General features: G+C 51.5%; 1 protein-coding gene across 2 annotated transcripts; it reads left to right on the plus strand.

Moving 5' to 3' along the window:
* The first annotated feature begins 635 nt into the window (after positions 1-635).
* On the plus strand, positions 636-23,104 carry Cluh (clustered mitochondria homolog). 2 transcript variants are annotated; one of them, XM_027426784.2, is made up of 26 exons: positions 636-735; positions 7,172-7,374; positions 8,143-8,314; positions 10,959-11,102; positions 11,271-11,395; positions 11,481-11,635; positions 11,738-11,863; positions 12,122-12,269; positions 12,445-12,537; positions 13,438-14,132; positions 15,881-16,104; positions 16,247-16,351; positions 16,509-16,609; positions 17,235-17,387; positions 17,474-17,536; positions 17,650-17,894; positions 18,158-18,242; positions 18,391-18,544; positions 18,623-18,762; positions 19,469-19,549; positions 19,633-19,758; positions 19,862-19,983; positions 20,200-20,293; positions 20,378-20,512; positions 20,595-20,668; positions 21,680-23,104. In XM_027426784.2, the coding sequence occupies exons 1-26, from the start codon at positions 636-638 to the stop codon at positions 21,861-21,863; spliced, it is 4,047 nt and encodes a 1,348-aa protein (XP_027282585.1). In that variant the 3' UTR covers positions 21,864-23,104. The 2 variants fall into 2 exon arrangements, with proteins under 2 accessions (XP_027282585.1, XP_027282586.1); XM_027426785.1 differs by having other exon boundaries at positions 16,250-16,351; positions 21,680-21,863.
* Positions 23,105-25,649: the final 2,545 nt, after the last annotated feature.

Below are 25,649 nucleotides of genomic sequence, written 5' to 3' on the forward strand. Positions count from 1 at the left end.
GCTCAGTACAAGTTTTGATAGTCTGTTCCTGGCACTTTATGCTCATTTGCAACCCTCACCCTGCCTCTGGTACCTTCCTCAATAATCCAAATACACTCTAGTCCCTTCCCTTCAGCAGTTAAGAGCCCACTCGGTGAGGAGGGCGCAGGGGGTCGCGATAACAACGCTGATATACCCGGCGCGGACTTTTGGCAGATAGGCAATAGGAAGCGCAGGGTCATTGGGAGAGGGGAACAGTGAGCGAAGGCAGTCCTGCTCGAGTCTCCACCCAAGGTCACGGCGCCCGCCCAACGGGCGGCGAACCGAGGAGACGTCTCCCGGAAGCCCCGCCTCACCAGGGGGCCGAGGCCTCGCTCCTTTGAGCCCCGACGCGTTGCCTTTAAGGCTTTAAGGCTTTAAGTCCACCGTATCGGTGGACTGACAACGGAGCGCCTCGTGTTTTGTCCTTCGTCGGCCGCCGTGGGCCGGCCGGGCGCGAGGGCGGGGCAGGGGAGCCGCGGCGGGGTCAAAGGCTGCAGCGCGCACCACGTGGGCCGGTGACTCCGTCCTTCCCGCAGCGGCCGCGGCGCGCAGGGCACTTGGGTTAGTGGCGCGGCGTGCGGCGCATACAGGCGAGCCGGACGCCCGCTCCCGCCATGGTCATCAAGACGGACGAGTTGCCGGCCGCCGCCCCGGCCGACAGTGCCCGGGAGCACGGCTCGCAGGCAGGCGGCAAGGGGCGACCGAGCGCGGCTGGTGAGTGGGCCGGGGCCAGGGGCAACTGGGCCGGGGCCCCGGTCGAGTCGAGCCGGAGGGTTCGGGACTCGGCGTGGACAGCCGTCTTCCCTCCGCGTCCGTGTGGGCGGTGCGCTGGGCCGCCCCCGCGCTGAAGGTCACCTTCACTGGCACCCCCGGCTACGACCCGAACTTCGCACGTGGGGTTCGTGGAAGGGCAGCTACGGCGGACACACGCGCGCAGGATCTCGGGGACACGTGCGCGCACACGCGGTTTGATTTGAGGGTGCGTCGCCGCCGCAGGCCGATGGAGTCGGCGGCCCCACCCCCTCTGCGCCCCGCTTGGGGAGCCCTCGGGGCTGGGGACGCTGACACTTGCGGCCCAGCCTCCTTCTGGTCCCTCTCGTCCTAGACGTTCCTGTGCGGCAGAGCTGCAGCCCAATGAGTGAGGCTCTTGTTTGGAGCTGCCCAAACTTGGACTGTGGGGAGAGCGCAAGTTGGGGTGTATGTTTTGTGGGGGTGTCTCTGGTACACTCTTAAGACAAGGGCTTAACCCCGGGTCTTCGGGCTCCGGTCTCTATTCTTTTAGTAACTGGCCTCCACTTCATTTGGGGGTTGGGGCCCTGCCTGTATGAGGGGGGCAAAGCCTGGCTCTTTGGCTGGGGAGGTGTTTGTGCCTGAACTTGATCATTAACCTGCCTTATTGCGAAAAGTGGGTCAGACCAGAGCTGCTGTTTTTTAAGGCAAAGGTCATTAGTGTGGAGTGGAGCTCCCAGCTCTCCCCCGTGGGGGCTGTGTGGTAGTGGCTTTGGGAGTGGCCGAGGCTTGTCTAGGGGTGGGGCCTACTTCGCTGGTACTTCGCCTGTGTCCTTTTTGTTATTTTCACCACGTCTCAGACTCCAGCCTTGAAGCTGGAAGCCCCTTCCTAGGCCTCCTCACTTTTCCTCAGGGCCAGACTGGTCCTTTCCACCCAGGATGTCAGTGGGAGTGCAGGGCCACTTTATCTCTTGTTCTCCTCAGCTCTCTCCACCATGGGAACTTGTCTCAGCTCATCATTATTCTTCCTGGCTTCAGTGAGCAGACTTAGGGCTGACTTGGGAGTAAGGATGGGCCTAACACTTACTAGACTGTTTTCCATCACAGTGGATTTACCTTGCCTAGGCAAGGCCAGGGTTTGGGCAGCATACCAGGCTGATGCAGTTCTGAATCCATGGGCAAGCTGGAGAAGAGAAGGTTGGGGCTGGCTGGTTTCCCCACCATCAAAGAGATCTGAAGAGATATGAAGCAGCTTGTCCAAGGTCATAGTGATTTCATTGTCTAGGGAAGCATTTGGATTTCTAGCTTCTGGCCAGCATGCCAGCCCCAGCCTGGCCTAGAGGAAGCTGAGACAAGAATGCTGGTTTATCTTGTATGTGATTTAGGGAACTTAGGAGCTGGAATGGTGGAGCATTTCTGGTGACTACCCAGAATTAAGTTCCCTTCTTAGTTATGTGTTGAGGGGCTTTTTCTTGGGGTGAGGGGAGCTGGGTTGGGGTCAGGGCATAACTCTTCATCTTGGGGTATAGGGCTTTCTAGTGTGTAGGATCTTTGCTTCTGTGTCCCCAAAAAGCTGGTACAGATAACAGACTCACTTTACGGCCATCTTGGATCTGTTCAAGGGAAGGAACATTAATAGAGCCCCCCTCCTATTCTGCTTCCCCTGTCAGGTCAGGTTCTTGTATGGATATCAGAGTGTAGACCCCTGACCCTCAGCCCCTATTTCTGGAAGTTCTCCAGTACCTTTGAGGCGAGGATAAAGACAGGCAAGGGTCAGTTACCTTCTTAGGAATAAAGTGGCTTTTAGGGGTTAAGAGAACAGGCAGGTTTTTCAAGTTCACAGTGGTGTGTCAGGTTCCTTCTGCACAGGGGAGGGCTCCCTGAATTGGGCGTGGAAACTGAAGGGGATTGACGAGTAGGGGAGAACTGAGGGGTTTATAAGCTCTCCAGCAGAATCTTGAAGCTGCTCTTTTGGGTTCACTGGGGAAACAGTGAACCACACTTGGACCTGCTTCTGGTCTGGGAAACAGGAAAGAGGCACACAAGGTTTTCCATAGATAGGCTGCCTGTCTGCCTCTATCCCCTTGACTTAAAGCCCTGGGTTCCTAGGATGGGGTGGTGTATCTTTTGGGGTTTTACTTCCTGTTCTAGCCTCACCTGCTGATTCCTTTGCTAGGGCGTGGCCTGGCCCTGGCATGGTCTCTGAAGACTCTTATCAGACTGGGGAGGCATATACAGGCTACTTGTGGTTACTTAGATGCCTTTGTGATTCCTGTCTGTGACCATCTCTGGCCAGTGGAGTCCTTATACTTTCAGGCCCAGGGAGGGCATGCACTGTCTCTCCACTCTGATCTGTCCTTCTGGAGACTTGAAGCAGGAGTAAGTTATCCCCTGCAACAAGTGCCATTCAGGCAACTAATCTCATTCTGCGGAGGACTGCCTGTTTTTCTTTCACTTTCACTAAATCCTAGGTCCTCAGAGGTGCCCCTAGGATCTGAGTGCAGTGGAGTAGAGATCTGGATTGATCTTAGAGCCAGATGGACTGCTTCATCCTGGTCCCTCGGGGAGCATGACAATATATTGTACTCTAAAAGTGGTACCTAGAAGCCTGGGTTTGTGCTTCTGACACACATACCTTTTCCTAGACTTAGCTGCACTGCCTTTTGTTTCTGAGACCGTGGACACTTAGACTTGTGGAGCTTCGGTTTCCTTGATGAGTTGGGATGGTGGTCTGAAATGCTCCTTCTGGGGAGAGGCTCTGGAGTGAACACTGGCCCAATGGGAGCTAGAATGAAGACAGTGTTGGCATACTTTGACATTATCACCAGTCTGTCTGCTCCCCTCCCAGAGTCAGGGTGTTTGGGGAGGGGGATAGAAGGAATGGAGCTCTGTGTGGATCTGGTCCTTCTTGCCTCAGGTCATAGTGTGAGGCTCAGAACCTGCTAGGATTGAAGAGAAGCCAAAGGTCTGCTAAGCCATTTCAGGGACTTCGGGGACCTGGAGTGGGAGCCTGGCTTCCCTTCCCACGCCCATGCTGGTTAGTATGGATTCCAGAGCAGTCCTAACTGGGCCCTGGCAACAAGTCAGAGGCCCTGTGAAGGCTTCTTGGCGAGGCTGGGTATGCTGCTTCTCCACAGTGCGATGGCCTTCAGCCTCTTGCTGGCAGCTCTGTTTTCCCCAGAGGAGACGTTTGGCTTTCTCCTGGCAGCGCACAGGCTGCTGGGAAGAGAAGAGGTAGTCTGCCAGATTCTTGGTGCAGCATGGAGTCCTGAGGCATGGGTGCAGTTGTCCTCTGGGAGATTGGTGGCCCATCCCCCTTTCACTAGACCCAGTTGACTCTCAGGAAGGGGCCTGCTGCCAGGTCACCTGCAGGGGGCAGCAGGAGCCAGAAGCCTCAGCCAGTCCCTTGACCTAAGAGGAAGAAGACAGGGTGCTCTGTGTCGGCAGCTGGTGGACAAGGGGTGACTGTCTCATGGCCTGGGCCCGGGTCTGTGCTAGCTGTTGTCAGCAGCTGGCTGAAGCGGTCCTGCCCACTGCCACTGTGGGTGGACCTGAGGAGAGGACCCCCTTGCTGAGCCCTGTTCCTGCCAGCCAGTCCCCTACGCCTTCTATCTTAAGGGGCCCAGGTACCCCAAATGCCAGGTTTCTCTGCTCTCCTAATGGCTTCACTAGCAGTGATCCCTTTTCTGAGGTGTGTAGAGAGGTGGGCCAGAACAGTTCTTCCCAGGGTCCTGGAGCCACTGGGGCCTCCTGGCCCACTGCTGTCCTTCTGGCCGACCTTGAGCAGAATGCGAGGCAGGGGGAATGTGCCCTTCCCGGGGCTGCCCCAGCAGGCCTGGCCCCACTGAAACCTGAAGCCAGCTGGAGCTCCAGCCCTGAGCTGACCAGCTGCATCACTACAAGGGTAGAAGCAGAGGCTGGAACAAGGGATAGAGTCGTCACTGAGCCTGGGCCTGGTAAGGGGGGCTGGCTGCCTTACTGCCATGGCAGCCCTGAGACTCCAGAGCCAAGAAGAACACAGCTGCTGACTGTACCAGGTGGGCTATGGGGCTGTGTGGACCCAGTGACTGAGCAGAGGTCACTTGACCTGTGGTGGAGAGGCCTTTAGGGTCCCATGGAGGAAAGAAGAGGGCCAGGACTGGCTGTCTTTTAAGTCTCACTATCCCAGGGTACAGGTCCCTGGCTTAGGAAACAGGGTTAGGGCCACCTTACCTTTTCTGTTCTCTTCTTTGGTCCTCTCCATTCTAAACACTTGGAAGAGCACAGGCTGTCTATTGAGGTCCAGGCCTAACTGCCTACTTTTCATCTTCAGACCTAAGAGCTTGTGCAGGTTCTGTCTCCAATTTGGAAGGCCATCTCCAGGGACCCAGCAAGGGGAAGCTTCTCCTGTCTAAACCCCCCCCCCCTTTGCTGGTCTTAGCAACCTAGCCACACTGTCCTATCTTTGTCTGCTCTGTCCTTAGAGCCAGACAAGGGTTCACTTTGGGTAGGTTGTTCATTTATAAGACATCCCTTCCAGGGGTGTCTAGGTCATCAAAAGGGGGATTCTGTGTGTTATTTGGTTCTTGAATGGCACTCCTGTTTTGGAAGGGATATGGTGTGGTGCAGATAGCATTATTGGAGTCCCTTAGTGACCAGTGGCATGAGCTGGGGAATCTTGGGTTCACTTTAAACCTTTCTAGGCTTCACTCAGCCTTTTTTTGGGATAAAGGAGTAGATACTACATCTGAAATCCTGAAGGTTCTTTTTATCAACTATTAACTTAAAGGGTAAAAGGAAAGGGGAGAGGTTTCTCCTTGAGGCCCTTGATTTATAGACATACTACATGGCTTTGGGGTGGAAAGGGATCCCGGGGTCTGGATGTGCTGGGCTGACATCTAGAGCATAGCTGTTCTGTCTGGAGCATTTTGCTCAGAGCTGAGATAGTGGGGCTGCAGGCAGCTATTGGGGCCAAGGTCTCTGTTTGCCAAGTGGAGTCCAGGCAGGCCTACGTTTAGCTGGCAGGTTTCTGAGGAGGTCTTTGGCTTTCTAAGGGTGGAGGGGCCTTTCTTTTGTTTCTCTTAATGCTTGGTGGGGAGGAATGGGACGTTCTGTCTCTTGATTCCCTCTCTTAACACAGCCCGTTAAGTTTGGTACTGTTCACAAATATTGGGCTAGAATGTAGACTGGCACTAATTGATTTGGTATATTTCCATTAAGCCATGATAAGACAGAAGGTGAAACAGAGAGCTGCTGGTGTGAACAGCTATCCACAGTATAGCATAGTAGCTATATATTCCAGCATATATTCCAGCAGTGGTGGAGCTGGTACTTCTGCCATCAGGGGTCATTGGGCAGACTCTGGAGAAGTGAGTTTATTCACCTGCAACATAAGAATGAGTTGGAGGAGGCTGGAGAGATGGCTCAGTGGTTAAGAGCCCGGACACAGGTTCAATTCCCAGTACTCACATGGCAGCTCACAACTGTCTGTAACTCCTGTTCCAGGGGATCCAACACCCTCACAAAGACATATGTGCAAGCAAAGAACCAATGTATATAAAATACAGATAAATTATTTTTTAAAAAAAGAATGAGTTTGCCTAGTGAACCAGTATATCATGAGTGGTAGAATGATCCATCAGAAGCTACAGAATAAGTCAACGGATGATTGGGTGGTGTGTGTGTGTCTAGAGCAGGGGTGTAATCAAGAGCACAGAGGTGAGAGGGAAGGGACCTGGTAGAGCTGAGGCTGGTTTGGGGCAGGTGCCCTAGGCTGGCCCATACTTGAGTCTTCAGTGGTTTATCCGAAGGGTTCCAAATTACCCTCTTGATGTTGAAAAACTGTACCAAGGCCATGGCTGCAGAGTCAATACCTAGGGGTAGTTGCAGGTTTAGGGTAGGTGACTAGATACTGGGGGAGAACAGGGACTGGTCTGTCTGGATGGTAATTTCATTCTAACAAAATGAGCTTTTGATGGTATGTAAGGGGAAGTCCATGTTGATGGCAGTTGTCTCTGTTGAAAAGCTTGAGCCAGGATACTCTCCATCTGTAAGCCCATGTGGCCAGTACTGAACTTACAGATGGAGAGTGTTTGAATCAGTATGAGAAATGGGTTTAGGAGGGGCTAAGGTCAGCCCATAGCTCAGGGTCACTAGAGAGAATGGACTTGGAATAGGGCAATAAGGTTGTTTCCTTAGATAGAAGAATAGTGGCCTTGCTGCTAGAGAAGGTTGGCATGTGGCATTGTGGCCCTGGGAATCCCAGCTGACGGGGCTGAGTAACAGTGGATGGAAAAGGAGGGCGTGGAATGTGTAAAGGAGATGGCAGTGGTCTGCACATACACAGTGGGGAAGGGGTGGTTTCTAGTAGGTCTATGGGATGCATCCCCAACTGGGTATGTGAGACAGAAGCCCCATCTGACTCGGCTCTCACCTTCCCCAGAGCCCCCTTCAGTCATGCTGTTGAATGGTGACTGCTCAGAGAGCTTGAAGAAGGAAGAAGGGACAGCTGAGCTACCCAAAGAAAATGGGCTGGATGAGGGTGAGCCTGGTGATGAGACCACTGGACAGGAAGTCATTGTCATTCAGGACACAGGCTTTTCTGTGAAGATCCTGGCCCCTGGCATTGAGCCCTTTTCCTTGCAGGTAAGGTGAAGGAAGATGTGCCTGGAGACCAGGTTCTAGTATGCTGCTGGAGAGGAGCATGTTTGAAAGCCAAGCCAGTCTCTTTGCATGTGCTGGGACTATGTGCAGGAATCTGAAAGTCCTGGCTTTTGCCCAGAGTCTGGGCTAGCACAGTGGATGAGGCTAGGTTCAAGTCATTGCCCCATTGCTGCTGGTGTGTAACCACCAGCAGCAACTGGCAAAGCCAGAGCCATTTGCCTGGAAACCTTAGTGTTCTGTTACTTCCCCTGTTTTTCCATTCTCCAGTTGAGAGATTGTTCTTGTTCCTTAGAAGTAGTTTATGCCTGGGACACTGGGGCCAAGCTCTATCTAGTTAGCTCACATATGTCTAAGTATGTATACAAACACAGATGCAGGTGAACATGGTATTCCTGGATAAGACTTGGAGTTTTCATTTTAAGACCCAAAAAGTAACAAAATGGAGGACTGGAGAGATGGCTCAGAGGTTAAGAGCACTGGCTGCTCTTCCAGAGGTCCTGAGTTCAATTCCCAGCAACCACATGGTTGCTCACAACCATCTATAATGAGATCTGGTGCCCTATTCTGGCCTGTAAGCAGACATGCAAGCAGAACACTGTATAAAAATTATTATTTTTTTTTTTAAAAGTAGCAAAGTGGGTATTTGGGGTATCTATTCTAGGGTCCCAGGTACTTTGGCCTGGTAGCAAGGAGGTATACTCTTGCACCCTGCCATATAGTTTCTTACCAGAGTGGCCTTCTCCCTGGCAGGTATCCCCCCAGGAGATGGTGCAGGAGATCCACCAGGTGCTCATGGACCGTGAGGACACTTGTCACCGTACCTGCTTCTCACTGCACCTGGATGGCAACATGCTGGACCACTTCTCAGAGCTTCGTAGTGTGGAGGGTCTGCAGGAGGGCTCGGTGCTCCGAGTTGTGGAAGGTTGGTCAAGATTAAGCTGGTGGCTGTCAAGAGGAAGGCCCAGAGTTAGGACAAATAGCCTAATAGACCCCAGTACTAGTGTCTGTATGTTCCATCTGAGCACATGGAGGTGAGACCGGAGCATAAGTGTACTGCCCAGGATGTCACTCCCTTTCTTTTCTACTGCATGGCACACTTTAAAGACCAAGAGTCTCCCATTTTTAAAAATCCAGCCAGTCCCAAACTAGGATTGAAATCAGTTTATCAAATTCTGAAAAGATAAGTGTTGCCTCTTTAGGAACCTAAAAAGTTTTACAAGGTCTCTTCTCTGTCTGTTGTGAGGACTGTCCTGGAACTTGCTATGTAGACCAGAATGGCCTTGAATTTACAGCTAATTTGCCTGCCTCTGCCCCCCAGTTCTCTGGAGGGTGTCAGCCCCTTGCAGAGCCATATTGCTCTGATGTGGTGAGGCTGGTTTGGCTGTTCCTGCAGCAGCTCAGGCCCATGACTGTCAGCTTATAAAGAGCAGATGTGGAAAAACAGGGCACAGTGATTATGCCTGTAATCCCAGCACTTGGGTAGCTGAGGCAGGAGGATTGCTGTGAAGTGGAAGTAGTACCCTTGGGCTGCAGAACAAGACCATGTCTCAAAAAACCAAAAAGGAAAATAAGTAAATAACTTGGGGAAAGTCTGACTCCACAGTTGATCATTGAACCTCTTTTTGTTCTTGCAGAAAAACCATTACAATTCCATAAAACACACTACAGGGCATGTTGACTCTGGGATCTTGGGCTGTGGAGGCCCAACAGTTCCACAGGACTGGAAGTATCAGAACCAAAAACCCATGGCTCTAATGGGTTCTCCAGGGCCTGTGTGGGCTTCAAGAAGAGACAGGGGGTAGAAGTTCTTTGCAAACAAGTATCCCACTAGCAGGCAGACGGGTGTGTTTGGAAATCAGAAACGCACCTTATGTGTTCATCATATTGGAATCATAGTGGAATTTTGGGTCCTTTTTGTATTTCCAGACAGGGTTTCTCTGTGTAGCTTTGGATCCTGTCCTGGAACCCTTTCTGTAGACTAGGCTGACCTCGAACTCATAGATATCCTCCTGCCTCTGCCTCCCAAGTGCTGGGATTAAGGCATGTACCACCACTGCCCAGCATAGGGTTTTGTTTTGTTTTTTGTTTGTTTGTTTTGTTTGGTTTGGTTTTTTTGAGACAGGGTTTCTCTGTGTAGCTTTGGAGCCTATTCTGGCGCTCGCTCTGGAGACCAGGCTGGCCTCAAACTCACAGAGATCCGCCTGCCTCTGCCTCCCTAGTGCTGGGATTAAAGGCGTGTGCCACCAACGCCCAGCCAGCATAGGATTTTGTGTGTGTGCGTGTGTGCCTGGGCTTGCTTTCAACCTGATATTTATCTGAACTCCTGATCCTGCCCCCACAATTGTTGGGCATAGTTGGCTGACAGTAAAATTTAAAAATGGGGAGCCTAATTGTAAAATTCAGGGCTGGAGGATATAGTTGAGCAGTTAAATATGGTTCAGTATGGTTCCTGCTCTTCCAGAGGACCTGGGTTCAGTTCCCAGCACTTACATCAGGTGGTTCACAACAGCCAAAATTCCAATTATAGGGGTTCCAGTTCCCTCTTGTGGCCTCCACAGGCACCCTCATACATGTGGCATACAGTAACACAAAAACACATATGCACCTACACTTAAATTAAAAACAAAACAAATCTTTTTTTTTTTTTTTTCTTATGATTTTCAAGGTAGATTTTCTCTATGTAATAGTTCAAACTGTTCTGGAACTCACTCTGTAGACCAGGCTGGCCTCAAATTCACGAGATCCTCCTGCATCTGCCTCCTGAGTGCTGGAATTAAAGGTGTGTGCCACCACCTTCTGACTCTAAAAATACATTTTTAAGAAAACAAAAAACAATTTCAGTAGGCATGGTAGTCTTTGTGTGATACTGGCACTTAGAGGCACAGACAAGTATCACTGTTAGATCTAGGTTAGGCAGAGCTACATAAGACCCTGTCTTAAGCTTTGTCACTCTGTTCCAACTTGTAAAAAAGAAATTTTAAGCTACCCCAGGAGATGCAGATTCATGGTAGACCATTCTTAACTCTACCCTCAAACTATCAGAAAAGAAAGCTGGGCATGGTAGCTTTCTGCCTGAGTTTTGTTTTTTTTGTTTTTTTTTTAATTTTTATTTTTATTTTTAAAGATGCTGCTGCCTCCAGACAGCAGGAAGCAATTTTCTTTTTAAAGATTTTATTTATTTATTATGTATACAGTATTCTGCCTGCATACCAGCAGAGGGTACCAGATCTCATTCAAGGTGGTTGTGAGCCACCATGTGGTTGCCGGGAATTGAACTCAGGACCTGTGGAAGAGCAGTCAGTGCTCTTAACCTCTGAGCCATCTCTCCAGCCCCTGCCTGAGTTCTTAGTACTTTGGAGGCTGAGGCAATAGCACTGAATTCAAGAGTAGCCTGGGTTACATAGTTGCAGGGTAGCATAAACTATAGAAAGAGACCTTGTCTTAAAATTTCAACCAACTAACCAACCTTCCCCATCCCCCATGATAGCGCTCTGCAAATGTCGTCTTTGCAAGGCAGGTCTTTCTGGGAGGGCTTTGGTAATGTTCCACCCTCTTCCCTCTGGCAGAGCCTTACACAGTTCGTGAGGCCCGTATCCATGTGCGTCACGTCCGAGACCTCCTCAAGAGCTTGGACCCATCTGATGCCTTCAACGGAGTTGACTGCAATTCCTTGTCCTTCCTGAGTGTCTTCACTGATGGTGACTTAGGAGGTGCGGGGAAAATTGGGTCTAGGACTTGTACAGAGAGAAAAAAAAAAAAGGCCCGCAAGTCATCCTTACATGGGAGTTTTGGGGTGGCTGGAGTCAAGGCAAGCCAGGGCCGCATTGAGCCATAGAAATAGTTGGTTCCTGGCTGACCGCCAGCCTTGGCTCCCTCAGACAGTGGGAAACGGAAGAAGGGCTTGGAGATGGACCCCATTGACTGCACGCCACCTGAGTATATCCTGCCAGGGAGCCGGGAGCGGCCACTGTGTCCCCTGCAGCCCCAGAACCGTGACTGGAAGGTAAGACTTTCAGGAACATCAAGGAAGCAAGACTCTGGTTTGGGTCCCAAAAGACTTGTCTCTTCATGTCTGGCCATTTCTGCAGCCCCTGCAGTGTCTGAAAGTGCTCACCATGAGCGGCTGGAACCCACCTCCTGGGAACCGCAAGATGCACGGGGACCTCATGTACCTGTTTGTGATCACTGCTGAGGACCGGCAAGTCAGCATCACCGCATCCACGAGGGGCTTCTACCTGAATCAGTAAGTCTCTGCTAGGCCCCCCATGTGCCGTGGCATGTCCCCATATTTTGGGTCTAAGGACAAATACTTGGGGCACCTGCTCAGTGACCCTTCTCCTTGCAGGTCCACAGCCTACCACTTCAATCCCAAGCCTGCCAGCCCCCGCTTCCTCAGCCATTCCCTAGTAGAACTGCTCAACCAGATCAGCCCAACCTTTAAAAAGAACTTTGCTGTCCTGCAGAAGAAAAGGTAGGCAGCACCTTCACACTGTCATGCCCTGCCCTGTTTCTAGTCACAGGCTGGCCCACACCAGCAACTCCTCCTGAAGGAATGGTGCCCCAATGCCCAAGAGTACCTGGTTCTGGGAGAGGTGCCCATTTGCTTCTGTCTGACTTCAGGGTAACATTTCTGGGCAAGAGATGCCTGAACAGTGGGGGCCTCAGAGCTCACAACTGGGTAATAAGCTTGAAGGGGTGTCCCATTTCCCCATTCCCCCACTTGCTACAGGGTCCAGCGCCATCCGTTCGAGAGGATTGCTACCCCGTTCCAGGTATACAGCTGGACAGCCCCTCAGGCAGAGCATGCCATGGACTGTGTACGTGCTGAGGACGCCTACACCTCAAGGCTGGGCTATGAGGAGCACATTCCTGGACAGGTACTGCCCGCCCCCCCCCCAGCCAGCTGTCCTGGTGCAGAGCTCCTGTGCACCTCCAGGGGATTCCCTCCAATCTCTATGGGCCTGTCCACAGGGAGGTGGAAGAAGGGGATAGTTCCGAGCAGGCCAGGAAACACATGCTGAACCTGCATCTGCCTCCCTGGCCCCTCCACAGACCCGTGACTGGAATGAAGAGCTGCAGACAACAAGGGAGTTGCCCCGCAAGAACCTGCCTGAGCGGCTACTTCGAGAAAGAGCCATATTCAAGGTGACTGCATCCCCCTTTGACTAAAGCACAGCCACAAGCCTACCTGTTAACTGGGCTTATAGGTAAAAGGAAAACTGGAAGCTGGCACTGGCCCTTCTTTGTTCACAACATTGGAGAGGTGGACCTGCAGGGTGTCTCAACCTCCCGCCTCCCAGGAAACCACCTCAGATCTTTTCTATGGCTTCATTCATTGAGACTCTCAAGACCTAGCTTTCTTTGGGTATGGTAAGTTCCAGCCATCTTGATGTTCTCCTTTGAGACATGGTGCTCTCAATGAACCACATGCTCCACCAATGGGGCCCTTCTGGGCACAGCAGCCCATTAGTGTAACATTTCTAGAATTTTGTTATTAGTAGTAGGGTGTGTGTTCAGAGTGTGTGTGAGTATGTAAATGTGAGACTCAGTTCTCCCCTTCCACTGTAGGTCCAGGGATTAAAGTGAGGTAGTTCAGGCTTGGCAGTAGGCACCTTTACCTGCTGAGCCATCTCACTGGCCCTGCATAGTCCCTTTTGTTCCTGAACTGTTTTCTTTTCAAGTAGAAATCTTGATATAAGAGAGAGAGAGAGAGAGAGAGAGAGAGAGAGAGTTGAGTTTGTTTTTTGTTTCTTGAGACAGGGTTTCTCTGTGTAGCTTTGGAGCCTATCCTGGCACTCACTCTGGAGACGGCTGGCCTCAAATTCACAGAGATCCGCCTGCCTCTACCTCCCGAGTGCTGGGATTAAAGGCGTGCGCCACCAATGCCCAGCTTCAAAATGCTTTTAAGAAATGATACTGTTGCCCTTTTGTAAATATGAAGAAATTGAGGCCAGGGTTCCTGACTGCCTTCACCATCCAGGCAAACTGGGGCCAGGATAGGATGTTTCGGGGCCTGACTCACCTTCCCAACCTTGGCTTCCACAGGTGCACAGTGATTTCACCGCAGCAGCCACAAGGGGTGCCATGGCAGTTATTGATGGCAATGTGATGGCCATCAACCCCAGCGAGGAGACCAAGATGCAGATGTTCATCTGGAACAACATCTTCTTTAGCCTGGGCTTTGATGTCCGGGACCACTACAAAGACTTTGGTGGGGATGTGGCAGCCTATGTGGCGCCCAGCAATGACCTGAATGGTGTGCGCACTTACAATGCTGTAGATGTGGAGGGGCTGTACACACTGGGTACAGTGGTAGTGGATTACCGCGGTTACCGTGTCACAGCTCAGTCCATCATCCCTGGCATCCTGGAGAGGGACCAGGAGCAGAGTGTCATCTATGGCTCCATTGACTTTGGCAAAACAGTGGTGTCGCACCCACGCTATCTGGAGCTTCTAGAGCGCACCAGCCGGCCCCTCAAGATCCTGCGTCACCGAGTGCTTAATGACCGAGACGAGGAGGTGGAGCTCTGCTCCTCAGTGGAGTGTAAGGGCATCATTGGCAATGATGGACGCCACTATATCCTTGACCTGCTCCGCACTTTCCCACCGGACCTCAACTTCCTCCCTGTGCCTGGGGAGGAGCTGCCTGAGGAGTGCACTCGTGCTGGCTTCCCTCGAGCCCATCGACACAAGCTGTGCTGTCTGCGCCAGGAGCTGGTGGATGCCTTTGTGGAGCACAGGTGAGGAGTGGCTGCTGCTGGCCTGATCTGCACTGATAGCATGACTGGCTCGGTTAGGCTGGGGGTCTGTTCTGGGGAAGCTCCTGGAAGAGGGAAACTCTGATCCCTAGAGCTGGGTTGTGTACCTCAGCCTTTGCCTACCTCAGATCTCCAGGTGCAGAAATCAGGGCCTCTGTCATTTGCAAACTAGCAAGGGGCTAAACTAAACTGGCAATCAGTAAAGTAATCCTGGACTCTTCTGTAGCATTTGGAAATCTCCCCAGGTGATTTTGAGTGCAGTGCAGGGCTGGGGAGATGCTCAGTGGGTGAGAGTGCTTGCTGTGTAAACATGGGGGCCTACATGCAAATCCCCAAACCATCAGCATACAAGGTTGTGTGGTAGCATATGTTTAACCTCAGCACTGTGGAGAGAGGGTACAAACATAGGATAGTCAGAGGAACTTGTTAGCTGTTGGGTAGAGGTCCTGTCTCAAGGGAATAGGGTAGAGAATAATACTACAGAACCTAAAGTCCTCCTGTGGCTTTCATGTGCACATATGCACACTGATATAAACACACAAACCTGGGTGTGGTGGTGTACCGCTTTAATCCTAGCACTTGAGAGGGGGGCAGAGGCTGGTGGGTCCCTGGGCTCAAAGCCAGAACTGCACAGAGAAGCTGTGTCCCAGCACTTAGGAGGCAAAGGCACATGGATCTCTGAGTTCAAAACCAGCCTGGCTTTGAGTGTCAGGACCATTATACAGAGAAACCCTGTCTCAAAAAACAAAAAACTCCCCCAAAATAAAAGAAGAGGAAGATCTCAAGTGTAGGGCTGGGAAAGTGGGACTTAAAAGTGTTGGTGCAGCTGGCAGTGAACACACCATCTGCTGTGTCTCACACCATGATGAACTCTTTCCAAATGCCACTGGCTTTCCTGTTCCGCTTACTGTTGTGAGGCCTAGTATGCAGTCTCTTCCCCTCCCCCATATACCCCAGCTGTCCTCTCGCTGAGGAGAATTTGGTGGGGGTTTGTTTATTTTGTTTTTGAGGCAGGGTCTTGCTATGGAGCAGAAGCTGGCCTGAACTCACAATCCTCCCATCTCAGCCTTCCTAGGGCTAGCTGAGATTACAGATGTATAGCACACTTTGGTTTTGCTCTGACCTGCTGTCTGGCGGCATTGCCAGCTTGGCACAGGCACACATGCACTGTCACGTGTATATACTGGAGAGAGTGTCCTCATGCTTACAGGGTTCCTAGTGTTAGCATTTTCTTGCCCCCAAAGGTCTGGAACTTGGGCCTGCCTTTTTTTCTTCTCCAATTGTAGAGTTATTTGCTATAGTTGTGTGTATGAATGTTTTGCCTATATGTATGTATGTGTACCACATGTGTGCCTATATCCTGTAGAAGTGACAAGGGTGGTCAGGAGGGCATTGGATTCTCTGAAACTAGAGTTATGGATGGTTGTGAGCCAACATGTCAGTACTGGGAATTGAACCTGAGTCCTCTGTAAGAGCAGCAAGTGTTCTTTTCTTTTTTGTGGGGGGGGGGGGTTTCGAGACAGGGTTTCTCTGTGGCTTTGGAGGCTGTCCTGGAACTAGCTCTTGTAGACCAGGCTGGTCTCGAACTCACAGAGATCCGCCTGCCTCTGCCTCCGGAGTGCTGGGATTAAAGGCGTGCGCCACCAACGCCTGGCTGCAGCAAGTGTTCTTAACCACTGAACTGTCTATACAATGCCCTGCTACCTCGTGTCTGCTCTACTCTGCTCTAGGTACCTTCTCTTCATGAAGCTGGCTGCTTTACAGTTGATGCAGCAGAAGGCCAACAAGGAGACCCCCTCCTCCCTGGAGAATGGTGGTCCTCCCTCCTCAGCAGAGGCTGACTCTGAAGACTCAGTAGGACCTGAGGCAGGAAGTGAGGAGGAGGGCAGTAGTGTGAGTGGCCTCGCCAAGGTGAAGGAGCTGGCAGAGACGATCGCCTCAGACGATGGCACAGGTGGGGATGCTGTGCTTGTGTGGGACAGCCCGAGCTGGTCCTGGCAGCTTAGCCATGGGTGGCTCATGACCTCTGAGAGGGCTGTGGGGCCAGAGGCTCACAGTAGCACAGCTCTACCTCCTATCCTCACACATTTCCACAGTAGACCCTCGAAGCCGAGAGGTGATTCGAAATGCCTGCAAGGCTGTTGGCTCCATCAGCAGCACGGCCTTTGACATTCGCTTCAACCCTGACATCTTTTCCCCAGGCAAGTGTGTGGGGTTCAGGGTAATCAGTAAATGAACCCTGCAGGCAAGGACAGATCATCGTGGGGTGGGTGGGTTTGGGGCCTCAGCAGCAGGTGGCTTCTGTCTTGGTCCTGAAGTTACCTACTTGGCTCAGGCCTCCCTTTTGTCTCTTCCCAGGGGTTCGCTTTCCTGAGTCCTGCCAGGATGAAGTTCAGGACCAGAAGCAACTGTTGAAAGATGCAGCAGCCTTCTTGCTCTCCTGCCAGATCCCTGGTTTGGTGAGGGAGGGGCTGAAGAGTGGGGGCTGCCGGATGGGCTGTTGCAGACTTGGTGCCTCATGCTCCTTGGTGTCTTACCGCATAGACCCTTCATATAGCTTTTGCATTAGCTCTTTCTAGCCAGGCAGACTGGCAGGGCCCAAGAGGTCAGAGGCATCAGGCATAGGTTCTGCCCTGCTGAGGCTGGGATTCTAGTCCTCAGCCCCAGAGAGGCCTGGGATTTCCTGTCCTCTTGATCCCACTAGCTTTCTGCCTAGGCCTCTGAATGATAGGCTTGCTTCCTCCTAGCTGTATATCATGGCCCTTGATTAGGTGGCATGTTTGTCTCATGGTAAGTCTCAGGGTGACTGGAGTAAAGCTCCTTCCCACATGACCAGATGACCCTGTGCCACCTGTGGGCCCAAGGGGCCAAGCTGCTTCCTGATGGTGGGGTCCATCTTTCTGTTCCCCTTGCTTGTGGAGAAGACGGGCAGGTTCCTGTGCATGTTTCACACCTTGTCTCCTCTCTCTTCCTCATGGAAGCCAGGGCCTTAGTTCTCTCCTTCCAGTAGGGCAATAGGGAAAACCAAGAGGTGGGGAAGGACAGAGGGCTAGGGTTGGTCGTGACCTGATGCCAGTCCCACAGGTAAAGGATTGCACAGAGCATGCTGTGTTGCCCATGGATGGGGCCACGCTGGCTGAGGTGATGCGCCAACGTGGTATCAACATGCGCTACCTGGGCAAGGTGCTGGATCTGGTGCTACGGAGTCCGGCCCGTGACCAGCTGGACCACATTTATGTGAGTGGGTTAGGGTTAGGCTGGGAGACGACTGCTGCAGCTGCAGGCCTGGAACCTGCCCAAGACTTCCTTCTTTGACCCCTCAGAAAATCGGTATTGGAGAACTCATCACACGCTCTGCCAAGCATATCTTCAAGACGTATCTACAGGTGCTGCCACTCTTCCCCAAGTTGGTGGGACCTCCCTGGGTGGCATGGGGCCTGGAGAAGAGCCCTGGGTGGGGGCTTAGGGCCATCCTGACTTCAGTCAAAACTTGGCTCAGGGAGTGGAGCTCTCAGGCCTCTCAGCTGCCATCAGCCACTTCCTGAACTGTTTCCTGAGCTCCTACCCCAACCCTGTGGCCCACCTGCCCGCTGATGAGCTGCTCTCCAAGAAAAGGAACAAGAGGAGAAAAAACCGGCCTCCCGGAGCTGCAGACAACACTGCCTGGGCTGTGATGACCCCCCAGGAGCTCTGGAAGAACATCTGCCAGGAGGCCAAGAACTACTTTGACTTCACCCTTGAGTGGTGCGGGCGCAGGGGATAAGGGTTACCACAAGTGTAGGGGGTTGGGGGTTGGAGTTCAGGCAGCATCTAGGGCCTGTGGTCACAGGGCTGTGGAGAGAGGACAACAGGCCAACAGGTATAGTTGTGGGGACTGGAATGGGGAAGCAGGGCTGCGAGGGTTAGTGCTGAGCAGTGAAGAGGAGTGCTTAGTGATTCTGGAATTCAGCAGCTGTCCAGAGTGGCAGGTGGGTGCAGGGCTGCTCAGCCCCCGCTCCTACCCCTAGTGATTCTGTGGACCAGGCTGTGGAGACCTACGGGCTGCAGAAGATAACACTGCTTCGAGAGATCTCCCTGAAAACCGGGATCCAGGTGGGCCCTCGTTTCCAGCCTGAGCCACAAGGCAGGGGGAAGGGAGCTTTCTTGGGAGAGTACTCTCTGGTCAGACATGCTAGTAGTCTGGGGGTGCTGTCCTTCTGTGTCCAAGGCTGAGGCTTTGGGTGTTGAACCCTGTCCCCAGATTCTGCTGAAGGAGTACAGCTTTGACAGCCGCCACAAGCCTGCCTTCACTGAGGAGGACGTGCTCAACATCTTTCCTGTGGTGAAGCATGTCAACCCCAAGGCCTCAGATGCCTTCCACTTCTTCCAGAGTGGGCAGGCCAAAGTACAGCAGGGTGCGTGGCACTGTGGGCTGGGGGAAATGGGTGTGTCTTTTGCCCATCCCTGACCTTGCCACCCGGGCTGCCTCGTAGGCTTCCTGAAGGAAGGCTGTGAGCTCATCAATGAGGCCCTGAACCTGTTCAATAACGTGTATGGAGCCATGCATGTGGAGATCTGCGCCTGCCTGCGTCTCCTGGCCCGCCTCCACTACATCATGGGTGACTATGCTGAGGTGTGTAGGCTGTGGCACCTCTGGCCATAGTATTGGTTGGGGGCTCCATCATCACCCCCTGTTGGAACAGGGAGAATGCTCTTCCTTGGGCTTTTGGGTGGGAGTAAGTGGCATCCAGAGAGCCCCAAAGGTCTCGTTCTGTGAGCAAACCCACCCCTCACTCCTGTCCTTGGGAGGACTCAGTAGTTTCCTCTCTGTTCTGCTGAAGTAGATGTGACTTGGTTTTGGACACTCAGGGACAGTGGCAAGGGTAGATTTTGAGAGCCTGTGAGTAAGCTGTGGTGGCACAATACCTGGCCTTGGAAATGACCACGAGAAAAGCAGCAGATGGTTTTTTTGTTTTCTTCAATGTTCTGTGAATATATTGCAGCTGTTTCATTGGCTTTGAGAGGCCTTTTGGATGGTCAGCGTACACTAGGCCTCCTTTCTCAATCAGGCTATCCTAAGAAAACTTTTCAGAAATGAACGTACTTGAAGTGTAGTTTTGGACCTTTTGTATTTGCATAGATTTTTAGGGAAGAAGACAAACAACATAGAGTTTCAGATGGTCTCAGGGTTTCAGAAGCCTCCACAGTCACAGCGGCTGGTTGTACCTCCTGCTGCCTGTGTGCCTGCAAGTGGTAGAGACTGCAGGGTAGGGCACATTGTGTGGGCCCCCTCAGATGAGGGGCAGTGTTCACCTGAGACTGATGCCCTGTATGTCCAGGCACTCAGCAACCAACAGAAGGCAGTGCTGATGAGTGAGCGGGTGATGGGCATCGAGCATCCCAACACCATCCAGGAGTATGTGAGTAGCCACCTTGAAATTGGTGTGTGTGGGGGGGGGGTGGATGCCTGGGCCCACTCTGACCACCATGACCCCAACCACAGATGCACCTGGCCCTGTACTGCTTTGCCAGTAGCCAGCTGTCTACAGCCCTGAGCCTGCTGTATCGTGCCCGCTACCTCATGCTGCTTGTATTTGGGGAGGACCACCCTGAGATGGCATTGTTGGATGTGAGTGTTGGAGAGGGGATGTGGGTGAAAGGTGTCCTTAGGTGGACACTAGCCTATGTTCGGGGGAGGTGGAGGAGGAACTGACTCCTTTCTTATCCCCCAGAACAACATCGGGCTGGTGCTGCATGGCGTAATGGAGTATGACCTATCCCTGCGTTTCCTAGAGAATGCATTGGCTGTCACCACCAAGTACCATGGGCCCAAGGCCCTTAAGGTGGCTCTCAGGTAAGGCAGTACTAGCTGAGACCCCCAGTAAACTCTTGGTGGCATGGGAAAGGGATCTAGTTTTGTCTTGTACCTTTGAGAAAGGTTCTCTGAAGTTCTACCTATGCCCTGTGCCCTGGCCTTGAGTGGTTCCTCTGGAGCTAGGGGGCGGGACCAGTCCCCAGGTGGGCTCCACATCTTGTCCCTCCTTTGCCCCATATATTCTGCTCTTTGCAGCCACCACCTTGTTGCCCGGGTCTACGAAAGCAAAGCTGAATTCCGGTCAGCCCTTCAGCATGAGAAGGAAGGTTATACCATCTACAAGACGCAGGTGGGCTTCAGCAGGGGCTGTGAAGGTTGCGCCTGTGTCAGTGCAGTCCTGATCCCCCTTTGCTTTTGCCCTCGTTCTCTATAGCTAGGTGAGGACCATGAGAAGACCAGGGAGAGCTCTGAGTACCTCAAGTGCCTGACCCAGCAGGCTGTAGCCTTGCAGCGCACCATGAATGAGATCTACCGCAATGGCTCCAGTGCTAACATCCCACCCCTTAAGGTATGAACCTGGGATGAGTGGGTCCAGTTCCCTGGCCTCCTGCCAGGCGCCTCTAACCTCTGGCCTTCCCCACCACTCTCAGTTCACAGCTCCTAGCATGGCCAGTGTCCTGGAGCAGCTCAATGTCATCAATGGCATTCTCTTCATTCCTCTCAGGTGAGCCCTCCACCATTCCCCACTATCTGGCAGGCCTTTTTTTTTTTTTTTTTAATTATTATTTTTGTTTTGTTTTCTCAAGACATGGTTTCTCTGTTTCAAGATATACCTTGCTGTCTTGAAACTTGCTTTCTAGACCAAAATGTCTTCAAACTGCCTCTGCCTCCTGAGTGCTGTGCTTGTGCCACCACTGCCCAGTTTAGGTTCTGTTGAAGTTACATTGGCAGAGAGCTCAGACGTTAAAAGTGTATGCTCAGCAGTTTTTGTGATTCCTCCCAGACACTTTGTAATCCAGGAAATATAGCTATAGTATTTTGTATTTTGTATTTATTTTGCTGTTGTGAGACAGCTAGCCTTTATAGTGCTAGCCCAGGCTAGCCACAGTTGAATTGTGTATGACCACCTGGTTTTTTTTAATTTTTTAGTAGTGTAGCTTGCTCAAATTTGTTTTATTTAGATAGCATCTCAGATAGCCCAGGTTTCTCTCAAACTTGCTATGTAGCTGAGAATGACCTTGAGCTTCTGTTCTGTTTCCCAAGTACTGAGATCCAGGCTCTCACTGTACCTGGCACTTTCTTTTCCATTATCTTGCTATCTTTCACTTCCAATACATACAAAGTGACTCCATTCTAGCTACCTGCTTTTCCAGTACAGGGCTGTGTCCTGTCAGCCAGCCATTTGAAAACTCCTCTGCAGCTCTTAAACTGCTTTGAGAGTACCTCCTTCCTGGATGTGGGAGATGGTGTTGGTCGAGCCAGCACTGTATGTGGTTTGCTATAGAAGCCAGAGGTTAAGGGCAAATTGAACTTAGGGGCAGGGGGTGGCATACCCTCATAAATACTTTGTAAAGTGTAGGGAACACCCAGATCCTGGAGAGGAGCATCCACACATCTCCCACTAGTGAAGCAAAGGGCTCAGTGAAGTTCCATGTGTCACTGGGATGTGATAGAAGCTGCAGGGTGGCAGAGGGCGCAGGCTACTCTGATTCCACTTTTGCCTCCTAATGCTCAGCCAAAAAGATTTGGAAAACCTGAAGGCAGAGGTGGCACGGCGACACCAGCTCCAGGAGGCCAGCAGAAACAGGGATAAGGCTGATGATGTGGCCACTGATCCTGAGCCAGCAAGAGCCCAGCAAGAGGACATGGGCTCCCCTCAGACTGCCAAGGAGGATCCTTCTCTAAGCGTACAGGGATAAAAAAAGGAGAGAAACATGGACAGTCAGCAGCCCCATTACCCAGTGATGCAGACAGACTCCAGGAGAAGGGGGCATGCCCTGCAGATTGGGAGACGAAGCTAGTCCTCCACTTTCCACCCTTGCCCCACCCCCAGTATTTGCCTGGGGCCCCAGCCTGGCCTGCCTGCCCCCAAAAGATAGTTTGCACTGGTTCAATGAATATTCAATGCAGAGGCCTAATTGAAGAGAAGAGAATGAAGTGTGTAGGCATCAACTCCAGCTAGGGGCAAATGCCCCCCGCCTCCCGTCCTCAAGCAGGTGTGTTTGTCCATGCCTGTGGGTGTCTTGCTCCGTCCTTCCAGATGTACATAGCCCAGCCCAGTCAGTTGTGAGAGGATGACGTGCAGATGCGATTTCTCAGGTCATTTGTATGTTTGACATTACAGCTGCTGCTTTTGTTGCCACTACCCCCAGGTCCAGCCTGGCTTAAAGTCCAGGTTGAAGTAAAAAAAGATGGGGGCTTTTCTGTGTCCTGGGAGGGGGGAGCCGGATCCCTGGTAGGGTGCAAGGTAAGACCTGCAGTGGCTTTACTGTGATTGGACCTGGCCTACCTGTAGCCTCAGGGTGAGGGGATGCGGCCTGCAGTGGTGGACCCCCCCCATACATCTATGTGCCTGGCCTTGGCCAAGCGGGAGGCAGCACTGCCATAGGCTTTGACTTGCCTTCCTGCTCCTATACCCCAGGTGGGCAAAACCTAGGGGGCCAACAGTCTGAATGTATCTTTCTCCCCATTTTAACCTGAGCTGCCTAATGCACAGTGGGGGGTAGTTACAGGGGCAGGGACCCAGGGCTGATCATGGATTCCAGGGAAAGTGCCATGCACAGGAGTGATGGTCACCTCTGTGGAGCCAGGCTCCTTACTTGGTCTTTGCCATATATAAGCACTTCTACAAAGAGGCTCTGGGGTGACAGGGCTCCTACTACCTGACTGCTATCTCTCCCTGCCTGCGTTGCTTCTCTTTGTCTGCTGTCCCTGAAGGAGATGGCCACCCTTTGAGCCTGGGGGAGCTGTTCTAGGCAGAGCCCCTGCTTGGGGTTTTGCTGGAGCTGCTGATGGATAGTATCTGTCCAGGGACCTTGTTTCAAAGGGAATGGGCGTAAGCCAGCAAGGCATCCCCACAGTTATCAAGAACGTTTTCTTGTTTTTAAACCATCACGTCTTCATTTCACATTGGAATAAAGTGAGTTTTTGAAACCTGCTGCCCCAGCCTCACCTGTGTGTTCTGTTAGCCAGGCTTCTATGTCTGAGTAAGGCTGTCAGAAAAGCTACTGGGAGATAATTATGTATATATTGGGTCAAATTCAAAGTTGTTGAAGTACCTGAAGTGGAAGGTGTGGAACTCCAGCTGTTCAGCTGGGACCTAGGCTTCAGTGAAGGACATGTGGAGGCACTGGAGGGTTAGGGTTCCTAGTCCTCTGACCATCTAACTGGCGCTAGGCTTCTGCCTCATTCTGTTCCCTTGCAGCCAGGGCAACACTCAGTTTGGAAGCAGAACAGCGTTCAGCCAGTGTATGCAGGGCTAGTGAAGTAGAGGGAAGAGGTAACCAGCTAATAGACCTGAAGTCCCAATGGCTGGTGGCTGCTTCACAGAAGCTAGGTCTTGGGCCTCATGCATGCCTGAACATGTTTTCCTTGATGCTCAGGAATTTCAAAATTTTGTAAGTCCTCAATGTCTTGGGCTTTCTGAAAAATTTTTGTGGTCCTTTTAAGGCAGTGAAAGGTATCCCTAATCTTGATGCTAAGAACATCCATTAAGTGTACCCACCGCTGATTTGATCATTTGAGGCAAGGTGTCGTATAGCCTAGGCTGACCTTGAAATAAATCCTTTTTAAACTGAGGGTGACTGTGACCTCTGGTCTGATCTTCCTACCCCTAACGTGTTCTGAACATGTTTACTCTGCCTCTTGTTGAGCACACATCACTTCTGGAAAGGGACATCACACCAAGTTTAGACTGCTGTGGATGTAATTTAATCAGCTAGCAAGAACTAGTCATGCTGAAGGCCAATTTTCTTGGTTGTTTCATTAAGCATAATTAGTGTTTTAAACACGGGGGCTAGAGAGAAGGCTCAGAGGTTGATAGCAGTGGCTGCTATCCCAGAGGTCCTGAGTTCAATTCCCAGTTTTTTTTTTTTTTTTTTTTTTTAAAGTTGTGGGGGTGGAGAAGTGGCTCAAATGGGTTTTTTGTTTGAGATGGTCCCAGAGCTCTGTAGATCAAGCAGGCCTTGAAATCCAGAGATCTACCTCTGCCTCCTGAGTGCTGGGATTATAAGCGTGTGCAACCATGCCGAACTTCGAATCTTTAAAAAATTATGTGTAGACAAGTGAAATCTGTGAGGCAGTGTATATGTGAACTCAGAGGATGAGCTGGTTATCCCCCTCCACAGTGGGTACTGGGATGAAATTTGGGTCAGGAAGCAAAAGTGTACAGCAAACACTTTTATACCCACTTAGCCGCCTCACTGGCCGATTAGACAACTTAAATAACAAGGGGCTGTTGCTACAAGACTACCTTAGAAATTCTTATTATATCCTATAGCAGAGAATAAAGTAGTGAAGTGGCCCAGAGCAGCTCCGCACCTGGATCTGACAAAAGCAGTGAGGTACTCCACTGAGAGCATTAGAAAGTTGAGTGTAGTGGTGTATGCTGAGTGAGGCACAACTCTCACTGGAATTTCAGGATAGCCTGAGGCAGGCATACACCATTTCAAATTCTGCCCCCTCCCCCCCAATGATGTTTTACTGGCTTCTTCACACTGAGGAATCAAGTAGCTTGCCATATTGGCGGGGCACCCCTTTAGTCCCAGCACTTGGGAGGTAGAGTTCCCGCGGCTTCTATAGTGAAACCCTGTCTTAAAAAAAAAAAAAAAAAAAAAAAAAAAAAAAAAAACTTTTGCCAGTGAGATGGTTCAGTAGAAAAGCACTTATTGGCAAAAATCTGACTCTACATTGGTGGAAGAACCCATTCTCAAATGATCTCTGACCTTTACTGCAGCACAAGTGCACACAAACTAATTTTAGAAATTGAAGGCTGGTAGCACACACCTTTAATCCCAACACTCAGGAGGCAGAGGAGAGGCAGGTGGATCTCTGTGAGGTCAAGGCCAGCCAGGTCTATAGTGAGTTCAGGACAGACTGTAAATCTAGAGAAATCCTGTCTTAAAAAACCAAAAAAGAGCCAGGTGTTGGTGGCGCATGCCTTTAATCCCAGCACTCGGAGGCAGAGGCAGGCAGACCTCTGAGTTCGAGGCCAGCCTGGTCTCCAGATCGAGCGCCAGGATAGGCTCCAAAGCTACACAGAGAAACCTTGTCTCTAACCCCCCCCCAAAAAAAAACCAAAAAAGAAACTTAAATAATCAGCTATTTTCATTCCATGGCTTATGTTCATTGAGAGGACTACGTGGCCTCATGGAAATAAAAAGGCACAAATCACTGATGTAGAAAGGCAGAAACCAGTGATGTGGCTCCCTGATACAATCCCTGCCTAGCACAAGAGAAGGGAGCAAAAAGGTGCTGTGTTTTTTAGGGGTGTGGGGTGTGGTGGGGTCTAAACTCAACCAAGCTGGGGCAGCCTGGCTTGAGAGACATTTCAAGTTTTGGTAAAAAGATGACTCAAGTTTTCAGACCTAAACCTCATTAGGCTAATCTGGAGGACGTGTTCAAAACAATGGTCTGTACTGGCTCTTAGTAGGTCTTAGGTGGGCCTCTAGAACTTCCCTAACGAATTCCCAGAGGATGATATGCAG

The sequence above is a fragment of the Cricetulus griseus genome, chromosome 7, assembly GCF_003668045.3.
Source record: "Cricetulus griseus strain 17A/GY chromosome 7, alternate assembly CriGri-PICRH-1.0, whole genome shotgun sequence".
Lineage (NCBI taxonomy): Eukaryota > Metazoa > Chordata > Mammalia > Rodentia > Cricetidae > Cricetulus > Cricetulus griseus.

Coding starts and splice junctions, on each gene's coding strand:
- Cluh (XM_027426784.2), top strand. CDS start 636: ATGGTCATCAAGACGGACGAGTTGCCGGCCGCCGCCCCGGCCGACAGT. Junction 12,270..12,444: donor AGGAGCACATTCCTGGACAG/GTACTGCCCGCC, acceptor GCCCCTCCACAG/ACCCGTGACTGGAATGAAGA. Junction 20,513..20,594: donor CTAACATCCCACCCCTTAAG/GTATGAACCTGG, acceptor CACCACTCTCAG/TTCACAGCTCCTAGCATGGC.